This window comes from Myotis myotis, unplaced genomic scaffold (genome assembly GCF_014108235.1).
Source record: "Myotis myotis isolate mMyoMyo1 unplaced genomic scaffold, mMyoMyo1.p scaffold_m19_p_6, whole genome shotgun sequence".
Taxonomy (NCBI): domain Eukaryota; kingdom Metazoa; phylum Chordata; class Mammalia; order Chiroptera; family Vespertilionidae; genus Myotis; species Myotis myotis.
The window spans coordinates 32,375,957-32,398,487 of record NW_023416368.1 but is presented as its reverse complement, the minus strand read 5'-3'; the positions used below and the strand labels follow the sequence as shown (position 1 = coordinate 32,398,487).

The 22,531-nt window shown below is 53.3% G+C and overlaps 1 protein-coding gene across 1 annotated transcript; it reads right to left on the bottom strand.

Moving 5' to 3' along the window:
- Positions 1-2,004: 2,004 nt before the first annotated feature.
- On the bottom strand, positions 2,005-3,407 carry SMIM32 (small integral membrane protein 32). The gene has a single exon (XM_036314394.1). The coding sequence runs from the start codon at positions 2,903-2,905 to the stop codon at positions 2,594-2,596; it is 312 nt and encodes a 103-aa protein (XP_036170287.1). The 5' UTR covers positions 2,906-3,407; the 3' UTR covers positions 2,005-2,593.
- Positions 3,408-22,531: the final 19,124 nt, after the last annotated feature.

Here is a 22,531-nt window from a genome sequence, read left to right as displayed (position 1 = left end):
AAAAGTAGAACCTTAGACTAGTTCCTCTCACTGACCCCCCCTTGGTTTCTATATTCCGTCTCTGCAGGCCCAGTTACCTAGGAGTTTCTTCCAGAAAGGTCTGTTCATTTGAAGTACTGAAGCCTTTGGTTTCAGTGGCTGAGGCCATTGTAACCCTTTAGAGACCTCAGAGGGATGCTTTCTAAGTTGTCTCCATGTTGGCACTTTTTAGCTTTAACCTCTGTGTGCCTTGTATTTTATGAAGGGATCCCAACAGCCTCCTGGATCACTCTGACTTTAGCTGATTCTGGCCCAGGAACTCTGGGTGACTTCTAAGCTAATCATTCACTCATATTCTCCCCTGCAAGAATCAACCCTTGCATTTGTTTGTGGGCACTTTTGTTTGTAGTCCCCAGGAAGACCACATTTTGTTTGTGGGCCAGCTTCTCTCTCTCTCTCTCTCTCTCTCTCTCTCTCTCTCTCTCTCTCTCTCTGTCTTAAAGAATCGTTTATTGATTTATTAATTTTTAGAGAGCAAGGAAGGGAAAAGACAGAAACATTGATTACTGCCTCCTGCACGCCCCCTACTGGGGATCGAGCCCACAGCCCAGGCATGTGCCCTGACCGGGAATCAATCACCAACCTCTCCTTGCATGGGAGGATGCCCAACCAACTGAGCCACACTGGCGAAATAGATTAAGTTGTGCAGGGTCACACTGCCAGTGAGCAATGGAGCTGGAGTTTAAAGCCGGACAGTGGGACTCCAGAACGTGTGCTTCTGGCCACTCTGCACACTGCCTTCAGGTCTGTCCATGGGGAGATGTGGAAGAGAAACACTCTGCCTCTACATTAATATCCTAACCCCCGACCCAGCCCCCAGATCAATCCCCCATAGCAGCATTGTGTGACTTCATTATGCCAGCCAGGGTTCCTCATAACTCCTTACGTTTATTCCAAGGTTCACACAGATTCGCTGAGTTAACCTTGCTGTATAGCCTGGAGAGATCTGGTGTCATTTCCAAAGACTAAACTAAAATGTTCTGTGAGTTATCACAGGATTAGCACCATTAGGACTTGGCTGGTGTTAGCTCTCCAAAACAAATAATTAAGCCCAAGGTGAAATGTCTTCTGCTCATATCTGTTGACAGGAGGGACTCTTAGACACAAGTGGGAAGTGGTGAGGAGCTCTGGCCTGAGACTCCAGCCCTAGCACACATTTCCCAGACTTAGCCTGGGTCCTTAGATAGGTTTCTGACAACCCTTTCCAAAGGGTTGTACAAAGGTGTGTAGAATTGTGTGCCTGTGTGCATTCTGCCAGAGTCAAGTATCCTCAGCATTCTTCAGGTTCTCAACACACAAGTGACCCCAGATGGTTTAGGACACTGGATTAGATAATCTACCAAATCAGTTTTCAGTCAAACATTCAGCTCTAGTGCCCCAGAGCCAGGAGACTCCTGAAACGATTTCAAATGCCCAGAAACTCCCTAGAATTAGGCTCACTTTGAAAAGTCAAGGTTATCACAACTTTTCCCTCTCAGGCTCTTTGAGATTGTCTCCTGGCAGGGTTTACTCATCTGTTGCTTTCTGCTGTGCTCCCTAGAGCTGGCCTCCTGCCTCATTTGGGAAGAAATCCTGCCTCGCTGTCCCCATCACCTGACCCTTAGGCCCTTCCTTCACCACCTGATTCTGATCCAGAAATAGCTCTTAGAAGGGTTCAGGCCCAGGGAGGAAAGGAGAGGACAGGGAAGGAAAAGTTGCCACGGAGCCCCCTTTCAGGGCAATTGTTTTTTCCCCCAGCAGAAGAGGCAGCAATTCCTCTTTGAGTCCTGTTCTAAAAACACTTCCCAGAGCAAGTAACTGACCGACCCAGGGGGAAAGCTGCATTGAAACTGACCTGGGCCACACCACAGCAAGGCAGGAGGCGGCAGCACTTGGCTCTCAGGATGCTCATAAGAGTGCCCAGCCCCCATCCCGCTTTCCAAAGTGGCGCAAAGACAGACCAGAGCGTTCTCAGCACTGGGTCTAATTCGGTGAGGTTTTATTGTAGAAATGCGGCCCCTGGAGATGTGGGACGTGGATTCCCACTACAGATTGCTGCCGGCGGGACCCTGTGCCTCTAGACCGGCTTCCCCTCCATCCGTGCCCGCAGGAAAAGCTGGGTCCTCCGGCCCCTAGGCGGGACCCAGGGAAACTCCGCGTCTCCTGGGGCACACGGTCCCCGAGGGCCATCATTTCACAAAGTCAAGCTGAGTTCACACTCAGGTCCTAGTGGCCTGCGCTCTGTGCCTGCCCCTTCCGTGCGCAAAGTGAGGAAGTCAGCCGGCGGTGCGCCTTCTCTCAGGAATGTCCCAGCTGGACCCGCTGTCCCTGGGAAGAAAGGCTCTGCCAGGGGGTCAGAACCTCGGTACCCCAGGGCTACTAGGGCGGCAACCTAGGCAGCCCGACTTCCTTTACGCCCAGGTTGCCGCTCGAGGTCGGGAAGGGTCTTGGGTCTGGCGACCCGCAAAGGTCAGGTCCATCGAACCCCTGAGGTCAGGTCCGCCCTGCTCGGCTCACACCGACTGCTGGTAGCGAGACGCGAACCCGGAGGCCGCCGGCCCGGCTTGCTGAGCCCTTACACCGGCCGAGTCTTCCAGGGCGCGCGGGCGTCGCGCAGCGAGCGGTCGTGGAGCAGCGCGGGGAAGGCCGAGTGGCGCAGCTGGCAGCCGATGAAGAGGACGACAAGCGCCACGGAGAGCAGCAGCAGGAAGAAGAGGAGCAGGTAGGTGGGCAGGTCGGGCTTCGCGGCCGCGCCGTCCCGCACGCCGCGCGCGGTGGCCAGCTCCAGCGGCAGAGCGCCCTCCGCCTTGACCGTGGCCGCCAAAGCCAGCGCGCCACCCACCTCCGCCTCGAGGCCGCCGGTGGCGTTAAACACGTCCCCGTACATGGCCCGCGGGTCCCTGGCCAACTCGCTCACTGCGCCTCGCGAGGACTGGCGCTGCCCCGCGCCTCCATGGCGCGTCCTGCCCCCCCGCCCCGCCCCGCTGCGCGCGACTGACCGGGAGTCGGGGCGCCCGGGCCGCGGCCACTCCGGTGCCTCCGAGCTCAGCTTTCCTCCCGGTGAGGTGGAGGACCCCCGGGGTGTCAGCTGGACAGCTCCGTGCCCGCGCCCCTTGGGCTTTCCCTGTGTCTCGCCGTCACCACTCGCGGTGCCAAATCACCCTCAGGGCTCGAACCCCCAGCTCCGGTGAGCTCCGCGCTCGCGCTCCGGGGCGCCTGTGGGCTGCAGCGGCTGCAGCGCGGGTCCCTGCTGGGTGCCGTCGGGATGCACCGAGGGCGAAGCTGGGAGTTGTCCGGCGCTGCCGCCTCCCGCCCTTGCAGCCTCCGGTCCCTGTCCGGACGCCGAGTGTGCGGTGAACCTGTCCCACTTGCCTGGGCTGCTGCGCTCTGGTCTTGAGCAGACTGAGCGCTGAGGCGGCTCTGAGCAAGCTCAGGTTGGGTGGAGGCGGGACTGACAGAGGCTGTCCCCTGGGAGCCGCTGAGAACCAATGAGGGTGAGATGGGACAGGGCTGTGACTGCTCCTGCCCAACCTCACAACACTCACTGAGGGACACACCGGGTCACTGAAAGACTGACAGATAAAGAAACGGGTACAGATCTATCAACAGAGGCACACAAAGCAGACAGTTGTGGACAGCAAGCTGAATGGGAGACAAGGTTCAGCCAGGCATGGGCACCTGCTTTCCTTATCCTCCTTGCCATTCTCCCTGCCAGCCAAGCCTGGTTTGCAGAGCCCCTCTGGCTGCTGGTTCTCTCCGGCAGGGCACACAGCCTCCAGGGGAAGCCAGGGACACTCCCAGGCAAGATGGGACAGCTTTGGTGGGCCCAGGCAACTCTCTGCTGTGTCTTGAGGGTACATGTGCTCCTCACACCAGGATTTCATTCACTCAGCTCCCTGGGCTGGCCAGTTCCGAAAAAGGGACAAGAGAAGGTGTGATGCTGGCAATGGCCCACCTGCTCTCGGCAGCCCTGGCTTAGGCTTGGTGGCCAGGACAGAGGTGAGCAGTCAGCAGGACTAAGGGAGGAAGCAAGGAGGGCAGTCTCTTTTTCCAGGAATCTAAATTCCTCACTTCCTCTGAGAAACCTTCCAATCCTCCCAGACTAGAATGGGAACCAGTGCCCTGGCCACCACCACCCCTGCACTTCTCAAGAAACACCAACAGGCCCTGGCTGGGTAGCTCAGTTGGTTATAGCATAGCTTCTTGCCAAGTTTTGTGGGTTTGATTCCTGGTCAGGGCACATACAAGAATCAATCAGTGAGCCCTACCTGGTTTGGCTCAGTGGATAGAGCGTCAGCCTGCAGACTGAAGGGTCCCAGGTTTGATTCCAGTGAAGGGCATGTACCTTGGTTGCGGGCACATCTCCAGTAGGGGGTGTGCAGGCGGCAGCTGATCGATGTTTCTCTCTCATTGATGTTTCTAACTCTCTATCCTTCTCCCTTCCTCTCTGTAAAAAATAAATAAATTATATTTTTTTAAAAAGAATCAACCAGTGAAAGCATAAATAAATGGAAAAACAGATCAGTGTTTTTTCCTTCCTCCCTCCTTCCTTCCCTCCCTCCCTTCATTCCTCCTTCTTTTCTTCCTTCCCTCTCATGGTTCCTCCCTCCTTTCCTCTTTCTCTCTAATTCAAGAAAGAAAGGAAGAAAGAAAGAAAGACCACCCTGGACTGTCACTGTCTCACAGGGGCAGAATTAAGGAGAGGCAGGTGAGAAGCCCAGGGCATTAAACTGGAAAAGGTCCTGCAGGTGCAGTCAAGAATGAGTGTGCCTCCTTCCACGTGGCACCCTAGGCACCTCACCCCAGCCTAGTCCCAGTTTGTTGCCTGGTCACTTGTCTGAGAGCCCTACAAGGTCAGCCAAATTCACAGCTATCTTCCTTCCCCTGTCAGGAGGTGCAGTGCATGGGGAGTGCTTGGTGAGCACTGGCTGAAGAAGAGTTAGCTATCCCCCTCTCCCTCTCTGCACCTTACACTCAGCCACCTGGGTGACGTGAACAACTAAGCTGTGCAAGGCCAGTTTTGACCACAGCTCATTCCCACAAATCTCAGCTCAGCCCAGGACAAACACCGCTGTGAGCTCTTTGTCTGACATTGAAATTGTGTTCCAAGTCCTGCCCCTGCAGAGTGTCTGACTGCTGGCTGAGTGAGGTGCAGATGTGCTCCAGAGGCTCTCTGCAGTGTTTTCCTCTTAATCCCATGGACGGGCGTCTGAGGGCCTCCCTAGACTGGGAGGGGGCTGTGTGTGTGGATGGCGTGGGCTGCAGGACCTGGCAGGACTCAGCACTGCCCCTCTGCACTCCTTGGTTGTGGGGAGCCAGTATGTTCCAGGGGCATCAGACCCTGAGTCCCTGTGCCTGGTTGCTGCTTAGGTCAACCCTCCCTTTTCCAGATGGGAGCGCTGACTCCAAGAGGACAGGACAGCTGCCACGGAGCGGCGACGCAGCAGTCATGGATGTGGGCCACTCGGACGTGTGCCTTTCTCTGAAGGCCTGACCTATTTTGGACAGCATTTTGCTTAGCCAGGAGGACCCCAGGCAATATGATGTGAAACCAAAACAGGCCTCCTGACCAACACTGTCAGCCACTGGGAGGGTCAGCCTGGGGGTTGGATGGAGGGGAGTTTATCCAGGTGGAACCTGGGCTGTCAGTAACTCCCTGGATCCTGGTGAGGCTTAACGGCAGGGCTTGGTTGGAGTCTGGCCTAGAATTTCCTCCTTGTATCTGCATGGGGAGTAACACTTCCTCTGTCTCCACTTCCTCTGCAGGCCACCTATGAGGTCAAGTATGACACTAGGTGGTAGCAGGAAGCCTGGGCAGCTCAGTAGGGAGGTCCTCAGTGGAATCTCGGGCTATAAAATGGGGGTTTGTGGTAGGTGATTTCTGGTCTTGTTCTGGAAACTTGCTGTGAGCATTCAGGAAATGGGTATGGAGCAGGGAGAGTCTGTGAAGGATTTGGTGTGGATGGTGAGAGGGGTTCCTGCAACTCCATTGCTCGTGTTGGGGTTTAGGAGGGGAAATCTGTGAACCTGGAGTCACGTGCGCTGCTCATTTTTCCCCCAAAGCTGCTGCTTTTCATCATCATATTGAATTTTGCAGAAGTAACACATGCAAGGTCTTGCAGCCTGTGCATGGGTGGAGCTGGGACTTGAACCTAGACAGCCAGGCTCCAGAGTCCACGCACTCAGCCGCTGCCATGGCTGCCTCCAATGGCAGAGCTGTTCCAGCAGCTGCCATTCGTGGACCTCTTCCCACAGGCTGAGCGTTAGCTTGGGCCTCTGCACGATCTTTTTCCTCACAGCAACCTGTGAGATGGGCACTGTTATCTGCCCCATTTTCCCAACGAGGAAGCTGGAACCTTGAGAAATGGTGGCACTTGCCAAGGTCACACAGCCAGGCCATGGTGCAAGAGAGCCTCGGGTTCTGTAGCCGTGCTTGTCCCTCCTCTTAATAATGGGAAACTCAGCAGAGGGCACTTGGTTAAACTGCCTCCCCTTTTGGTCAAGTTGGAGGAGGTATCTTGCCTTTCTGTGGGGGGTCTTTTGGTTCCAAAGTGGGGAGGGCACTGTTTTTTTTCTGAAAGATTTCAGAGGCCCTAGAGGGTAGTCATGTTCTCCGAATATCCCCGGGCAGGAAATTAAACAAGGCTTGGAGCTAAGTAAATGCAGAGATGAAGTTTACACAGCTTTTTACACAAGCCAGAGCGACCTTCCATTAAGGGAGCTTTGTGTACCCACACATTTAAGTCTCGAAAAAGATTATAAAGGGGCTCAGAGGTTGGCGTTGACAAGCAGAGGTCACGGGGCTGGGACCCCAGGGCAACCTCTTTTCCATTACATGGCCACTGAGTGACACACCCTCCTTTCCCCGCCAGCCTATCTGGGGAGAGACGGAGAGAGGCAAGGCAAGGGTGCCTTTCCTGCCACCGTAGGGCCATTTGGCATCTGTTTAATGGAAACTTGGGAGACTGGGAGCATTAGAGCCCCACGATTTCATAAACTGTGCTGCGCTGGTCTGCGGCGCCTGGCGAAGCTATTTCTGTTTCTTTTGCACACCAGGGGATTTATTATTAAACCACTCAGCGTCGCCAAGAGGCTGGGGTGAAGGTCAAGGGTGAGATGTTGCTGTCTGAGTGCTGGAGCTTGTTGCTGCTGGCTGGTTTCCCCTGTGTGCTGCAGGAGGTTGCCTATTAGACTGTTGTGGGATGGCTCCCACTCTTCTGTGAATGCTGAGGATGTCCTGGCTTCCAGGCCTTTCTTTCAAACCATTACCCCTGGCAATGTTTTTTCTTGCTTTTGTTCTTTTTTAAATTTTTTTTAAACTGATTTTTTGAGAGAGAGGAGGGGAGAGAGAGAGAGAGAAAGAGAGAGAGAGAGAGAGAGAGAGAGAGAGAGAAACATTGATGTTAGAATTAAATATTTATCGGCTGCCTCTTGAATGCCCCAAACCAGGGATTGAACCCACAAACTGAGAATGTGCCCTGGGTGTTGAACTGGCAACCTTTCAGTGCATGGAATGACGCCCATACAACTGAGCCATACTGGCCAGGGCTGACTTTGTTTTTACACATGGCTTTGGCACCCGTAGTGGTTGACAAGTTAAGGTTGCATTTTAGAATCACCATGTTAGAACTCAACAGCCAGCAGGCCAAGCCCAGACTCTGAAATGAAGGGATTTTTCAAGTGGTAATGGACAGTAGTAGGCTCGGAGAATGGTCAGCCAGGGCTCTTGTGGGGGTTGGAGTCTGCTTTTTGGAGTGGGATAACTGGAGAAAGGATGGGTGTGAAGAAGAGGTGGTCCAGTAAGGAGAGCGCTCACAATAGGGCTTCCCTCCTAAAAACAATGCCTCCGTCTCTTTCCCCTGACCCCCTGGGCCTGCAGTGACTTACAGGATCAGAGGGTAGGAATGGAGAGAGTCAGTTATGTGGTTCATAGGGCTGCCTGGGGCTGGGGCTGAGAGTCTCGGAAGAGAGGACTAGATGATGGTCCAGGCTACCTGTCACCCCACCCATGGCCAGGGGCAGCACCAGCTGGAAAGATCTCCAAGAAGCTCTGGGATTGGGAACCTACTGAAAGGGGTGTCACCACTCCTGTCATCAGTACACCGTTCTCCTGGCTGCCTCTGGAGTGAGCTCTGGACAGCCTGTGGGGAGCTGGCCCAGGATGGGGAGCTGCAGCAGGTGCAGGCTTGAGCTCTGCCTCCATACTCTGCTCTGAGCTGGGCTCCTGGATGGGCAGTTAGAGGCCTGACTTCCCAGAATCTCAGGGGATTAGTCCTGGGCCTGCATGGACAGGCACCCCCTTCCTACCTACTCCACCTCAATGACTAGGTCAAGCCTGCAAACTAGGTCCTCTAGAGAATTCTCTACTTTCTTGATGGGGCCCCTGGCCGCTGGTCTGGGCCTCCTGCAGACCCTGTTTTCATGGGCACAAATCTTGAAGTCACTTTCTATATCAACAGGAAGGTTGAATCAGAGGGTCATCCTTCTGACAATACACCCCCCGTCCTACCACCACCACCTATACTTATAATATAGGAATGGATTTCCATGTTTACAAAAATTGGGAGCATAAAAGATTATTCCTAATCCACAAAATAGTATTATTTTTTCTTCCAAAGTTTAAACACAACAAAACAAACAACAAAAAAAACCCACCTTGGTTTCTCTCCCATAAAACTCTTAGGGATCCCAATAATCTTAATTTTGGATAAGTCCCACCCTACTGCCAATCACCCATCTCCAAACCTCCCCATGGCTAGTGTCTAGGGGACAGCTCTCCTGTCTTTCCTGGTCCTTTAGGCAGCATCATCTTTGGGGGTGGAGGTGGGCGTCATGATGCGCTGTCCAGAGTCCTGGGGCAGAGGGGACTCTACATGTGGAGGAGGGGCAGAGGAGGGACCCTTAACCAAAGAAGCAGCACATTGGTCATGAAAAATTCTGAGTGAACATCCCTTTTGCTCCGTCACTTCTTGACAGGGGGGCAGGGACACATATGCCCAGGGTCTGATTCTTGAAGAAATGTGATGATTTAAAAAAAAGTTTTCAGTGAGAGAACTGAAGCTGTCCTTTCAGTGGTATTTTAAAATCTAAATTGGAAACTACGTTAGCATTGCCATTTTGTGCTGAGGCAATAGAAATCCCCACCTGTTCCTCCCCGCCCACTCCCCCCCCCCCCCCCAGCCCCGACCCGGGGCTCGGCTCCCAGGTCTGAGATTAGGGTATCTCCACCCTGGAAGTTTCCTCTGGAGAGACACACGTGTCTTGCACCCCAGAACTGCTGGGGAAGGAGCATCACCCACCCCTCCCCATGGACGCTGCCTGTGGGCTCTCTGTGGACTGGAGAAGTGGGTGGGTGATTCAGAATCTTCAGACCCCTCCTTGAGAAGGCCTTTAAGATGACACTCTCCCAGAAATGGCACCGAGTGGATTTTCTCAACATCTCAACTGGAACCAAATAGGGAAAACAGATGCCTGGAGGTGTAAAGGGCATGCGGAGATTTACAGCCCACCATCTAGCACGGCCTGGACCTGGATCCCCCACTCAGGCAAGAAGGGCAGCGTTGGCGCCGCTCTCCAAAGGCTGCTGCAGGCTATGGGACAGCTTCTCCAGGAACACGGTCTCAATCCCCCTCATCCTCCTCTCCCAACTCCTTCCAAATCACGCAGGGAGCTTTGTAAATTCAGGTCTGGCCCCAACTCCAAAGATTTGGAGCTGGGAGTGTCCATGTATATGTGTGCACGTGCATGCATGTGCATGGGTGTGAGTAACCCAGTGTTGACCAAGATGACCCCCTGCATTTCCTAACACCTGTGACCCTTCCCTGCAGGCAGGTGACAGTCAGACTACCCAACATTAACCGCCTTCGGGAAGGAACCACAACTTAACAAAGGAGTCAAATGATTGTAGGTTTTTTTATTTGTTTGTTTTGTTTTGTGGTTTTTTTTGTTTAGTTTTAAAAGTCTAGGCCTGGGTATAAGGCTTGGAACAGATATGAGTTAGGTTGGCTGTGGCTAGCATACATGGCACTTTGGGGTGCATTATGAAAAGGTGGCTTTCTCCTGTTGCACCCTCGCCCCTCAGCAGGGCACATTTGTGCAGTGCACACACTGCCCCATCTGATGTGGCAGCCCTGGGGAGGGGCACATTTCCCACCTCTGACGCGACAGGAGACCTCCCTGATCTCAGGGCAGTGTGGGGTAGGAGAGGAGAGGAATGTTGGTGGGAGACAAGGTGACCTTAGATTTGGCGGGTCGCTGAGGGGGGCTCTCTCTGCCTGGGGAAGGATGACAGAAACCGGATAGTTTTGGGGATGAGGGTGCAGAGGGAGATAATAAATACCTTTCTTGGATAGAGCCATAGGGAGGCAGGAGCCCTCAGAGTATGGGTGGCTTCCCCAGCCCCACTGGGGAAGGTGGTGGAATAATTCCTACAAGCTCAGCTGAGTGTGCTTGGAAGTGCCCAGGGGCACAGCTGGCTTCCTCCGGCTCCAAAGTATTTTGGGACAGAAGATAGACTCCTGGGCCAGTGCTTCCAGAAGGGCATGAAAATGGCAAGGAGGCATCTTTCGGATGGGAAATGAGGGTCCACGTGGCAGGGACTTGCAGGACTGACCTGTAGGCTTGGTGGATGCCTGCACAGAGGGATGTCCACCACCCACCTGCAGCCCCCAGGCAGCAGTGCCAGGAGACTAGTTATGGGGACCCAGAGCTGAGACTTCAATCATTTCAGTGGAATAGCTGGGGGGTGGGGTGGGGTGGGGGTAGGGGTGGGGGTTGAAGTGGGGTAAGTGCAGGGCTCCTCACAGAGGCCCACTAAGGGAAAACGAATGTTGCATTTCGTACCCACTTGACTTTGTAGATTAAGATTGATACAAATACACAAAGAAAACCACAAGCAAATAATAAGGGAGATTTTCATTTTCTTTCTGAGTGCCAGAGTTTTGAAAATTTCTCCAGTGATCATGGTTTACTTTTATAATGGGAATACTAATAATTAAAAAAGTATAAGAATAGCAAAAGTAATCTGCTTTTTTATTTCTCTCCACTCTCTGGGGTCCTCGGTCCTTAAGTGCTTCTTCCTTCCTGCTTCCTTCAGACCCTGGAGCCCCGTCCTGCTCTGCTGGCCTGACAGGTAGGTGCTGGAGCCATAGGCCTGCTCACGATGACCTGACAGCAGCATCGTTAGGACACTTTTAATCCTCTCTGCACCCTCTTGAGAGGACAGCCAGGGTGGAAGGAACACTCATCATTTTTGGCTTTGTGGAGATGGTCTCTCCTCCGGCCCCGGCAGAGGATCTGAGCTGGGATCTGCTGAGCCAGAGTCTGGGCGTTTCCACTCTCCAAGCTCCCGAAATAGCGCCCTTCCTCCTAATCTGCTCCTCTGCAGCCGTTCTCTACCTGTGGGTCGCGAGCCCTTTGGGGGTCGAACGACCCTTTCACAGGGGTCACCTAAGACCATCGGAAAACACATATATATTTACGTATTGTTTTTGTGATTAAGCACTATGCTTCAATTATGTTCAATGTGTAACAATGAAATTGGGGGTCACCACAACATGAGGAACTGTATTAAAGGGTCACAGCATTAGGAAGGTTGAGAACCACTGCCTTAGAGCCTTGCTCTCAGCCTCACTCTGAGTCATGGGGAGGAAAAGGCCCACGCTGGGCAGGAAGTGCCATTTGGGAAGGAAGGGAAAGGACAAATCAGCTGGCCCCTTTAAGGAGTCCCCACATGGGAGGGGATAGGATGAAAATAGAACGGGAGGGAGGAGGGGGAGGCTTAGTGAGCTGGAGGGAGAAACAGGCTGATTATTAAAGAGTGAATTTCCTGGGTCTAATTATGAGCACACTTACGCAGCACATTTCCTCTGATACAGATAGGAAGTGGCTCTGATTCTGTCACAAAGAGTAGAAAAGGGTGATTAAACAAACAAACAAACAGGTGGATCTCAAATATGAGGAGGCAGCCGTGTGTCTTTCCCCTCTCTGCCAGCTTCAAGCTTTTCTCCCTGCCATCTCTGTGGGTAGAACCTGTTTGAATCAGGGGAGGAGTGCCTCTCCCCATCGTGGTCTAAAGCCAGGACACCCAGGAAGCTTGCTGACCTCATTGGGACAGGTTGTCTGCCTCAGGGTTCTGCTCTCTGACTCCAGGTGAGCCCTGAGATCCCAGGACAGACAGGAGTGGGGCCCCTGCCCATGTCCCAGTGTAAGAGTGATGTTTCCTCACCTCCAGGAAACAGGAGACAAAATCCAAACTAGGCCATCCCTGGAGAATGAGATTACTCAAACCCTTGTTAGTGTTTCCTGTTCACTGAGTTTTTGCTTCATCATAATGCTGTTTAATAATGGATATGTAGCATAGGATAGAGTGGGATTGAACTATTCACCCCCACTTTTTTCTTGGTGTCTCCAATGCTTTATCCCCCGTCTTTCCTACGTGTCCAAATCTTACACATCCTTCCAAAACAGAATCAGTCCCACCTCCCTCATGAAGACCAGAAAGCTAGCTAGAGCACCGGACCATGAGTCCCCAGTCCCAATTCCCCCACCTACTAGGCAGATGACTTGAAAAACATGCCATCTGGCAAGGTGACTTCTGTGGCAATAGTTTTCAAATGTGGTCGACCATCAGAGTCACTGGGGAACACCATAAAATACAGATTCCAAGGCCTCACTCCCGACCTATAGAGCTACATCATTAACAGGTGTCTCAGGGGGACTCTAAGGCATGGGGTGTGAGGACTGCAGAGAAACACCCTGCAAGCACCATTCCTTCTGCCCCAGGCTGCCTTTTGGGACCATGCTTCTTCTCTTGTACCGCCCGAGGACATCCCTCCCATTCAGCTGCGTTCAGTGGCACGCACTCTGCACCTAGTCCAGTTCATGGGGCTCAGGGCCCCAGGTGTTGAACTTTGTGGAGGTCGCACTCAATGGGACCCCTGCACTACCTGAGCTCTTTCTATGCTAAGGAGGTAATTAGTCCTGCCCTGCCCACCTCATTGGGTTGTTGCTTTAATTAAGGGATGTGAAAGTGCTCTGATAGCTGGATAGCCGTCAGTTTGGAAATCTAAGGGAGTGTTATCACCCATTGGGCAATGATTCACTGACTGCTTTGTGACTTTTTTAAAAAAAAATTTACCTTTATTGTTGAAAGTATTACAGATGCCCCCTTTGTCTTTTTTTCTCCATTGACCCCTTCCACCCCGCACCTGCCCCTCCCAAACCTTCACCACACTATTGTCCATGTCCACAGGCTATGCCTATATGCATATAATTCCCCCAGTTATTCTCCCTCCCCCCTTTCACCCCACCTTTCCTCTGACATTCAACAGTGTCTGGATCTATTTTGTTCATAAGTTTATTTTGTTTATTAGCTTCCACATATGAGTGAGATCATGTGATATTTATTTTTCTCTGACTGGTTTATCTCGCGTATACCATCTCCTTTTTATTGTCTACCACTCATTAAAAACCTTGCAAATCGACTTCACTGTTCCCAGGCTTGCTTCCTTTCTCTCCAGCGAGCCTGCGAGCTCCTCTGCGCTAGGAGTGCAGTGTCTTTCAGTCCTTTGCTCCCTGCAGTACTGTCCACCGGCTTCATTCAGCTTGTTCACCAGTGTGTTTCCTTGTGCAAGACGGCCAGAGCTGTTTCGGAGGTTTCTACTGGTGGAGAGAAACAGGGTTTCTTTCTAGAATCTAGAATAGTTGGAGCAGACCTGACCTGGGCACTGGGGAACCCAAACACCGCAGACCTGCATTCCCAGGGCATTGCTGATGGAGGCACTCAGAGTCAGTCCTTCTCTTGGGGTGCCAGGAGGAGACTCCTCTCCTCTGGTTAGGCTGAGTATGCTGAGAAACATTCCCGGGCCATCCTTCACCCTTTGCGTTATCTTTTGCTTCGGTAATCGCGCTTCTAAACGGAGTGGCTTAAAAGAACAACTTACTATTTCTTTTGATTCTGTGGTCCACAGGCTTCGGCGGGTTTCTGTTCCATGGCGCTGACTCACTCCGGGGCTGCGCTCAGCTGGGAACGGAACAGACTGGACAGGCCCGACGTCTCTGCCCGCGGTGCTCCTCTGGCCACCTCTCCGCGCTCAGCGGTGCTCCTCCGGCCACCTCTCCGCGCTCAGCGATGCTCCTCCGGCCACCTCTCCGCGCTCAGCGGTGCTCCTCCGGCCACCTCTCCGCGCTCAGCGGTGCTCCTCCGACCACCTCTCCGCGCTCAGCGGTGCTCCTCCGGCCACCTCTCCGCTCATCGGTGCTCCCCGGCCACCTCTCCACGCTCAGCGGTGCCCTCCGGCCACTCTCCGCGCTCAGCGGTGCTCCTCCGGCCACCTCTCCGCGCTCATCGGTGCTCCCCCGCCACCTCTCCGCGCTCAGCGGTGCTCCTCCGGCCACCTCTCCGCGCTCAGCGGTGCTCCTCCGGCCACCTCTCCGCGCTCAGCGGTGCTCCTCCGGCCACCTCTCCGCGCTCAGCGGTGCTCCTCCGGCCACCTCTCCGCGCTCAGCGGGGCTCCTCCGGCCACCTCTCCACGCTCAGCGGTGCTCCCCCGCCACCTCTCCACGCTCAGCTGCACCTGGCACGTGCTCTGCGGCTTTTGTTGTTGCTGAGGCTGCAGCTGCAGCAGCTGTACTTGCCGACATCCTATTGGCTCCCACGAGGCGCGTGGCCACGCCCACCAGTCACGTGGCCGTGGCCGTGCCTAGTGGTCACGAGGGAAGAGCAGCCGCCGCGCGCGCGTGTCAGGACGGTTGGGCCTGGGGCGGCTCACTGGGGCCCCCCGAGGGAGTAATTCCCCACGTTTTCCTTTCTCGGGAAGGCGCGCAAGCCCTTCACAGGACCGGACGGCTGCTGTGCCGGGCACTGTGTTCTCTCCCTCGCTCTCCATCGGCTGCACCCGGGCCCAGGCTCCCGGGCTTGAGGTCACCGAGACCCAGGCTCTGCGAGGAGGAGGCCCAGAGGCTGGCGGTAAGCGCCTTCCCCTTCCCCTTCCCCTTCCCTTGGCCGCGGCGCCTGGCACAGCGCTGCCTCCTGTGCCTCGGTTCTGGCCTCTTTCTGCCGGAGGCCCTGCATCTGGCTCCCAGGGTCCCTGTAGATGGAGCCATCAACCGCATGGCCCTCCGCTTGTGCTTGGGTTGCCTCCGGGTCTTCGCCGCCAGGTCGACCCGTGTGAGCGCGTTTATGGGGCTGCGTCTCCTCTTCTCCTTCCTCGGAGACCTGGGCCCAGATCCCATTCTCACCTCTGAATCCCCTCCTCTCTGACCTTGCGGTGGGTGGGGTGGGGGTGGGGGGTGACCGCACCGGAGGGCCTGGGCCTGAGGGTAGCTGCACACCTGGGTCCTGTGGGGAGTGCAGGCCTCTTGGTTTCCACACTCACCTGTGCTCTTCTCAGCCCGTCGGCTCCGTTTTCCAGAAGAGACCCCTTGCATTTCCCCTTGGGCTGCATCCTACACGCCACGTGCGTGCAGTGGGAGGGGAGACGGGAGGGTCTCCAGGAATCACGGAGATGGTATTTCTACCCTTGGGGAGGAAAACTGGAAATCTGTGCCGTCACGGGAGTAATGATCTGTGTCTCGGCACAATGGAAACCCTCACCTGGGAGCTGGGCTTGGGGACGTGCTGGCCCCCGGCCCAGCACAGCAGACAGGGCTGTGCATCGCGGAGGGGAAAGGTTATGGGAAGACACCCTGGCTCGCACGCCCGTGGTCTTGGCTGAAGTGCAGGCGACACATGGTGCGCATGCTGTCGGTGACAGGCAGCGACGATGCCGTGAGCGTCTTTCCATGAAGATGTGGCTGGAAAAGCAGCTTAGCTCTCAGCACGGTGCCCTTCGGCAGGGCTTCTCATTTAGTCCTGCAGATTGGGAAGGCACCAGAGGCTCTGTTTGATGGGCCGTCTAGCCTGTGATTGATTGAGCTGACCAGGAACCCCCTGGCTCTTTTCTATCATTGAAATGGTCCAAGAGTTACTTCCTCTCTGGGAGACTCACCCAGCTCAGGTTGGGGGTGGTCACTATTCCCCTCCCCCCCTCCCCAGGTGGATCCATGGTACAGATACTGATATTCCCGTCACTCTAGTGGTCTGTGTTCATAGAAAGCAGCAAAAGTCCCCCTAATCCAATAGTGAGTTGTATTTATGTAACTCGAATAGTCCATAAATACACAAATAGTCTGGAGGTGGGTGGGCAGAGGTGGCAGCTTTACAAGTGTTTACCCTGGGAGTGTCTACATCTGCACTGAGACACCTGAAAGTAACCTCGAACTTTTAGTTGGATGTAAATTGCCTTCTTTTGCCTTCTGTTTCCCCAGCAGACTGCTGGGTGGGTGAGCCGCTGGCCTGTGTGTGTGTGTGTGTGTGGGGGGGGGGGGTTAGCACCACAGGACTTGGGGGCCTCTTTGTCAGCTAGTACAGCTGTCACTGGATCCTTGTCAACACGCGATGAGCTCTATTTGACCCAGTTATTTCAGACTCAGACACTCAGAGATATTTTATTTTATTTTTTTTAGCCCTGGGCATCCCGGGACACTGGATTGGCCACTGTGCAGTAGTGGCATTGGGGGACAGTCACCATGCACATGGGGGCAAACAGGACCCTCTCATCGTCCTGCCGGATGTAAGTAAGTCTTTGGCCCAACCTCCACACGGGACACATTGCTGTTCTGGTCCAGCACATGGATGTAGTGGTAAGGGGGAATGCAGATGATGGACTCTTCAGTTGCCATGGTAACGCATCCAGAAGTGTGGCTGACTGCAATGACTCCTCAGACTGGGGAAAGCAGGAACCCAGCCCCAGGGATCACTTCCCGGTAGCTCAGCGCAGGGCAGGGCAGGCTCAGGGTGGGGCTTAGGCATTTTCTCAGAGATATTTTAAATGTGTTGTAATGAAAGGGCACTTAGCCCTTCCTCTGCCTCATGTCTCCCTGGATGCCAGTGGAAGGGCAGCTGGGCGAGGAGGTGGCCTTCCAGCTGTGGTCCTCATTTCTGTGGGCATCAGAGCACTTATCCCTCACAGGCAGGAGAGCCCTGCACTCTTCTAACACGCTTTCTCTCAAACTTGGGGATTCTTTTTTTAAAAAATATATTTTATTGATTTTTTATGGAGAGGAAGGGAGAGGGATAGAGAGTTAGAAACATCAATGAGACAGAAACATCGATCAGCTGCCTCCTGCACACCTCCCACTGGGGATGTGCGCGCAACCAAGGTACATGCCCTTGACCGGAATTGAACCTGGGACCCTTCAGTCCGCAGGCCAGTGCTCTATCCACTGAGCCAAACCGGTTAGGGCAAGCTTGTGGATTCTTTATTCAGTCGTCTCCTTTAAAGACTCAGACCTTTGGGAACCCAAGCCTGGCTGACCTTTATTTTCCCCCTGAGTTTGTGTCATTCCTTCCCTGAGGTGAAGGGCCCGGTTCACCTACAGCTTGACTGGGGTGGAGTGAAGGGAGAGATCCTGGGCCGAGTCGGTGGGTTTCTCTAGGGAGAGCCAGTGCAGGCCCAGGGGCTCGCTGTCCGCAGGCCCAGGTGAGGGGCTTTTGCTTCCTGTTTAACAAGCCTGAGTTGATTTATACCTATGTGTCTCTCCTAGAGTCCCTTCCCTCTGGCACTACCACCTTTTAAGGCTTGAGGGGAAGAGATGGGATAAACATAGAATGGGGCGTTGCCTCCGCGCCTCAGCGGATCAAAACTCCTAATTCCTGTCAGCCTCTGGGAGCCTGAGACTCTATACTTTACATAAGCCTTAATGAGCACTTTGAGTAGTGACAGGTGGTGCGACCACTTATTTTTAACCAGACACTGTGTTCCTGAGCAGGGCAAGGTGTCTCACCCCCACTCCCTGCGGGGTGGGAGCAATAGACACGAAGGTGTCTTGTGGTCTTCCCAGGCCTATGGCCCCTTGTCAGAGCTCTCACAGAGTTGTACCCACGTTAGGGAACACAGCTCAGACTGTGTTGGCCAAACTTTTGTCTGGGTGCCGGGAGCCGGTCCATCCTTGCTGTTTCAAGGGACCTGGCATATATGGCATACTGTTTTGTTTTTTTTTAAAATATATTTTATTGAATTTTTACAGAGAGGAAAGGAGACAGATAGAGAGTTAGAAACATCATTGAGAAAGAAGCATCGATCAGCTGCCTCCTGCACGCCCCCTACTGGGAATGTGCCTGCAACCAAGGTACATGCCCTTGACCGGAATCGAACCTGGGACCCTTCAGTCCGCAGGCCGAGGCTCTATCCACTGAGCCAAACCAGCTAGGGCTGGCATACTGTTCTTAATATGTTTGCTCACCTTCTTGGCACTATGTGTTTTAACCAAGGTCACCTCTCTGAGAAAAGTTGTTTCCCCAGGTAGGGATTTTCCCCTGAAGTTAGGGAGGGAATAAAACCCCTTAACTAAGTGCCAGGCGGGTAATTAATCACTTTAACTACGAACAATCATGCTTAAGCTACATAGTCTTTACTCCCTGGAATGGAGATAAGAAACGCCCTAACCTTTGGAATAGAGATTGATAGGATTGGAATCAACTGGTATAAATACAGATGTAACAAGACAACAGGACACAGAACCTAGACACAGAACCTAGAAACAGAACCTAGAGACAGAACATGGCAAAAGATCCTGGACAGAAACTGGCAACAGAACCTAGAGACAGAACCTAGCGAGAGAACCTGGCTGAAGATCCTAGAGACAGAACCTGGCTACAGAACCTGGATAGAACATGGCAAGAGAACCTGACTAGAACCTGGTGACTGAACCTGGCTGGAGAACCTGGCTGGAGAACCTAGCAAGAGAACATGGACACAGAACCTGGCTGGAGATCCTAACCAGAACTTCGCTGGAGATCCTGACCAGAACTTGGCTAGAGATCCTGGCTAGGCTGCAGATCAACTGAACGCTGTCTCTGTGTCATTCCTTCTTCGCCGACTCCGTCCACACCTTTGGGGACCCCTGGACCTGCTGGGGCTGGACCCTAGCATCTGGTCCTTATTGGGAGAGAAGGAGATGCCCTATGATGGGCAGAGGAGGCCAGCTGTGCTTTCTCAAGTGTATGAGCACTTGTCCTTTAGGAATAGCTCTAGGGACTAATTGAGGTCTTTTTGTGCATGAAGTGTCACTAGGATTGTGGAGTCCTAGTATGAGCCATCAGAAGGGGACAAGTTGCTGGAGAACTTGCTGCCTAACTACTGGTCACCAGGAGACCTGGGCAGAGCTACCATTCCCGAGTCCCTCAGCACTCCCAGCCGGGTCTGCACGATGGTTGTCTGGCTTGGGGCAGGGGCAGAGTCTGAAGAAGCTCAGTAATAGCAGAGGGTGCCAGAGCCAGGCCTCCTTTCATACTGTGACCAGAGGGAAACAGGCACAAGCTGCTGCTGACCCTGCACTGAGCTGCAGCAGGGGTGGCTTGTGTTTCCCAAAGACTCACCAGATTTCGGAGCCTGATGGTGCCATTTGAAGTAATCTGAGAAAATGGGGTCCAGCAGTGATTCACCGGGACCCTTCCTCTGTGCCAGGGCACAGTGGGGCTAAAACAGCCTGGACCCCTCATGGAGCTTCCCCTGAGCAGCAGAGACAGGCCTACATGTATACATTAGTTACAGACTAAACAAAGGCAGGCATGCAGAGTGTTGTAAGGGGATGGACTTGGGGGTGTCTGGGGACTTTTCAGGGAGGTTTGGGCCCTTTCTCCTCCTCTTGTCTGCCCTTGAGCCCCTCTCAGACTTCAGTCCTCACTCTTCTGTTTTTTTTTCTAAGAACTGCTTCCCCTGCCTGGCTAAGTCAACAGGAACCAAGGTTGGGGGAGGGGGGTGCGGGGGCGGGGGAAGGGGCATGAGGAAGGTTGTCAGTGCCTGGAAAATCACTAAGCTCTTGTCCCCCCCTCCACCCACCCACTCCAGGCTGATAGCTCTGCCAGCCCTCAGTTTCAAGGCCTCTCTAAAAGCTTTTGACAAAAGAGAGGTTCCTTTCCTCCCCCACATCCTTCTAGCAGCCATGAATCCATTCCTGGACTACCTTCACCTCCCAGACATGCCATCTAAAGCCTAATGGATAATTTTTAATTACTTAGTGGGATTTCCCCCCCCTTTATCTCCTTACAGGGTGAATTTGAGACTTAGGTATGATAGGGAAAAGACGCCCTGGGATTTAAAAACGGGCTTGCCAGCTGCCTCTGGTCGAAGGCAGATAGGGGAATTGAATAATGCATCTTAGAAGTGTTTATTAGCATTCTGATGAAGACAAGTGAGGGATCTGAAAGGAAATTCCAGAAATGTTGCTAATTTGTTCCCTGGATAACTCAATTGCTCTTCCTACAGAGCATCTCAGCCTCTCTGTTCAGAGTCCAGGCTTCAAAAGAAGCCGGTTTGGCTCAGTGGATAGAGCGTCGGCCTGCGGACTGAAAGGTCCCAGGTTCGATTCCGGTCAAGGGCATGTACCTGGGTTGTGGTCACATCCCCAGTGGGGAGTGTGCAGGAGGCAGCTGATCGATGTTTCTCTCTCATCGATGTTTCTAACTCTCTATTTCTCTCTCTTCCTCTCTGTAAAAAATCAATAAAATATATTAAAAAAAAAAAAAAAAGAAGCCCTGTTGGAAGCATGTGTCTCATCCCCTGCACCTGGCAAGGGGCTCAGTAAATACCTCCTGAGTGAATTCAGCCCTCACCAGGCTTTGGGGGCCATGGAGGAGTATCTGAGCAAAGCTATAGGTGTTCTCTCCAGAACGTGCACCACCACAAAGACAAGCACACAGTCTGATGGGCGCTTTTGGATTCGCAGGTCAGAAGCAGAATTTACCTCTGTAAAGCTCCCTGAACACACACTATGCCCTGGTATCCCTCTGATGCCTCTGTTTATTTTTTGTGTGAGCAATGGGTGGTGATGCCAGGAGGGCCCAGGTTTGGAGTCACATTTCAGGGCATCTTCTCCAGTTACCACGGACCCAACAAATGTGGGCTTCTGCCTACCCCCAAGAAATTGGGGAGATTCGGCAAAACTGAGCTTGTATTCCTCAGGGTAATAATTGGCCAGGCTGAGTGTCCTTGGCCAGTTTTTGGAGGGCATAGCCTTCTAGTTTGTTGTGGCCCCTCATCACCCCCAGTGCTGGGACCACCTTCAGTTCTGTTCATTGCCCCATTTGATCTGCTCTTTTCTTAGAGCACAGTTAAGTAAAAAACTTTTATCTCTGAAGACATACTGTGTGTCATGACCCCCCCCCCCCACACACACATATGCATACATAAAACACGCATGTATTTTACTCTTCCAGGGTGTCTGCAAGGCATCTGAATTTGTGACCCGGATCAGGGTTGCTGTGAGGGTTCAGTGGACTGATGCAGGCAAAGTCATCGGCACAGTGCCTGGTACTCAGCAAGTGCTCACTCAGTACATCCAGCTAGTGTTACTATAGCAGTTTCCTTGGGGCTTGGGGCTAGGAGGCTCTCCTGGAGTCCAAAGGTATCACCAACCTGCTCCCAATGGGTGTTGTTTGGGACTGGGGCGCCCTCTGGTGGCCACTCTTCCCACTCACACCTAGGCTCCTCCAGAAAGATTTTTGGCTCCCTTTCGCCTGGCACTCCACGTCCCCCTCTGCCCCTGCCCCTACCCTCCACCCCCCCCCCCCCAACACACACACGCAGGGAGTGGGCGAGAGATGGGGCCAGAGACAACATATTGCTCACCATTTCCTTTTTCTCCTTCCTGAGTTGGTGAGGTTAGGGTCACTAGTTATGCGGATAGGAGAAGGGGCTTTTAGGTGGGGGTGGCTGCATGACCCTGGGGAGGGGGTGAGTGTCTTCCCTCCTCATACCTGCTCCATTTTTTTCCCAGAGAACCACTGTTTCATGGACTCCCAAATCCACCTCCAGACGGCACAGGATAGCAGGAGGGCAGCACATTAACAGAGGCTCCCCAGGCTATTATGAGGTAATTTTATTTCTTTTCAGTTTAGGTAAAAATAGTAAATACAAGATAATCTTAATAAAGGTAAAAATACATCATTTGGATTTTTAACAGTGCTACCTACACTGCAATTTTTGATTTAGTATTTTTAAATTTTTTATAAACAAATAGAACTATTTTGCTATTAGGCTATCTGTGTTCTCATCTGGCACTTAAGAATAGATCACAGGTTACCTCCCGGTTCTGTTTGGATGTGTGGGTGGCAGGGAGGGGTTGAGAAGGGGCACATGGGGTGAGGTGGTTTGTCTTCCCAGGACACAGACAGAACTGTGCAGGGGGAGGGTGCATGTGCATCCCAAAAGGCCTTTTCCTGCACTAGCCACTGGATGTATGTCACTGTGGCTGGACTAAAGGTCTCACACATGTATGTGTGTGAGAGTGGGGGCACTTCCTCCCCTTCTGTGGTCATGTTTCTCATTCAACAGCCTAGATTCATGACAGTTCTGGATCCAGGCAGGCCACTGGGCTGCAGATATCAGCAAGGCTGTTCAGGACAGAGCCAGTGGATCCCTTTAGGGTCCTAGGGGAGTGGTTTTGGGACCCTTGCCACCAGGGCTGGTGG

Excerpts from the sequence above, each read along its gene's own strand:
- SMIM32 (XM_036314394.1), bottom strand. The coding sequence starts at position 2,905 with ATGTACGGGGACGTGTTTAACGCCACCGGCGGCCTCGAGGCGGAGGTG.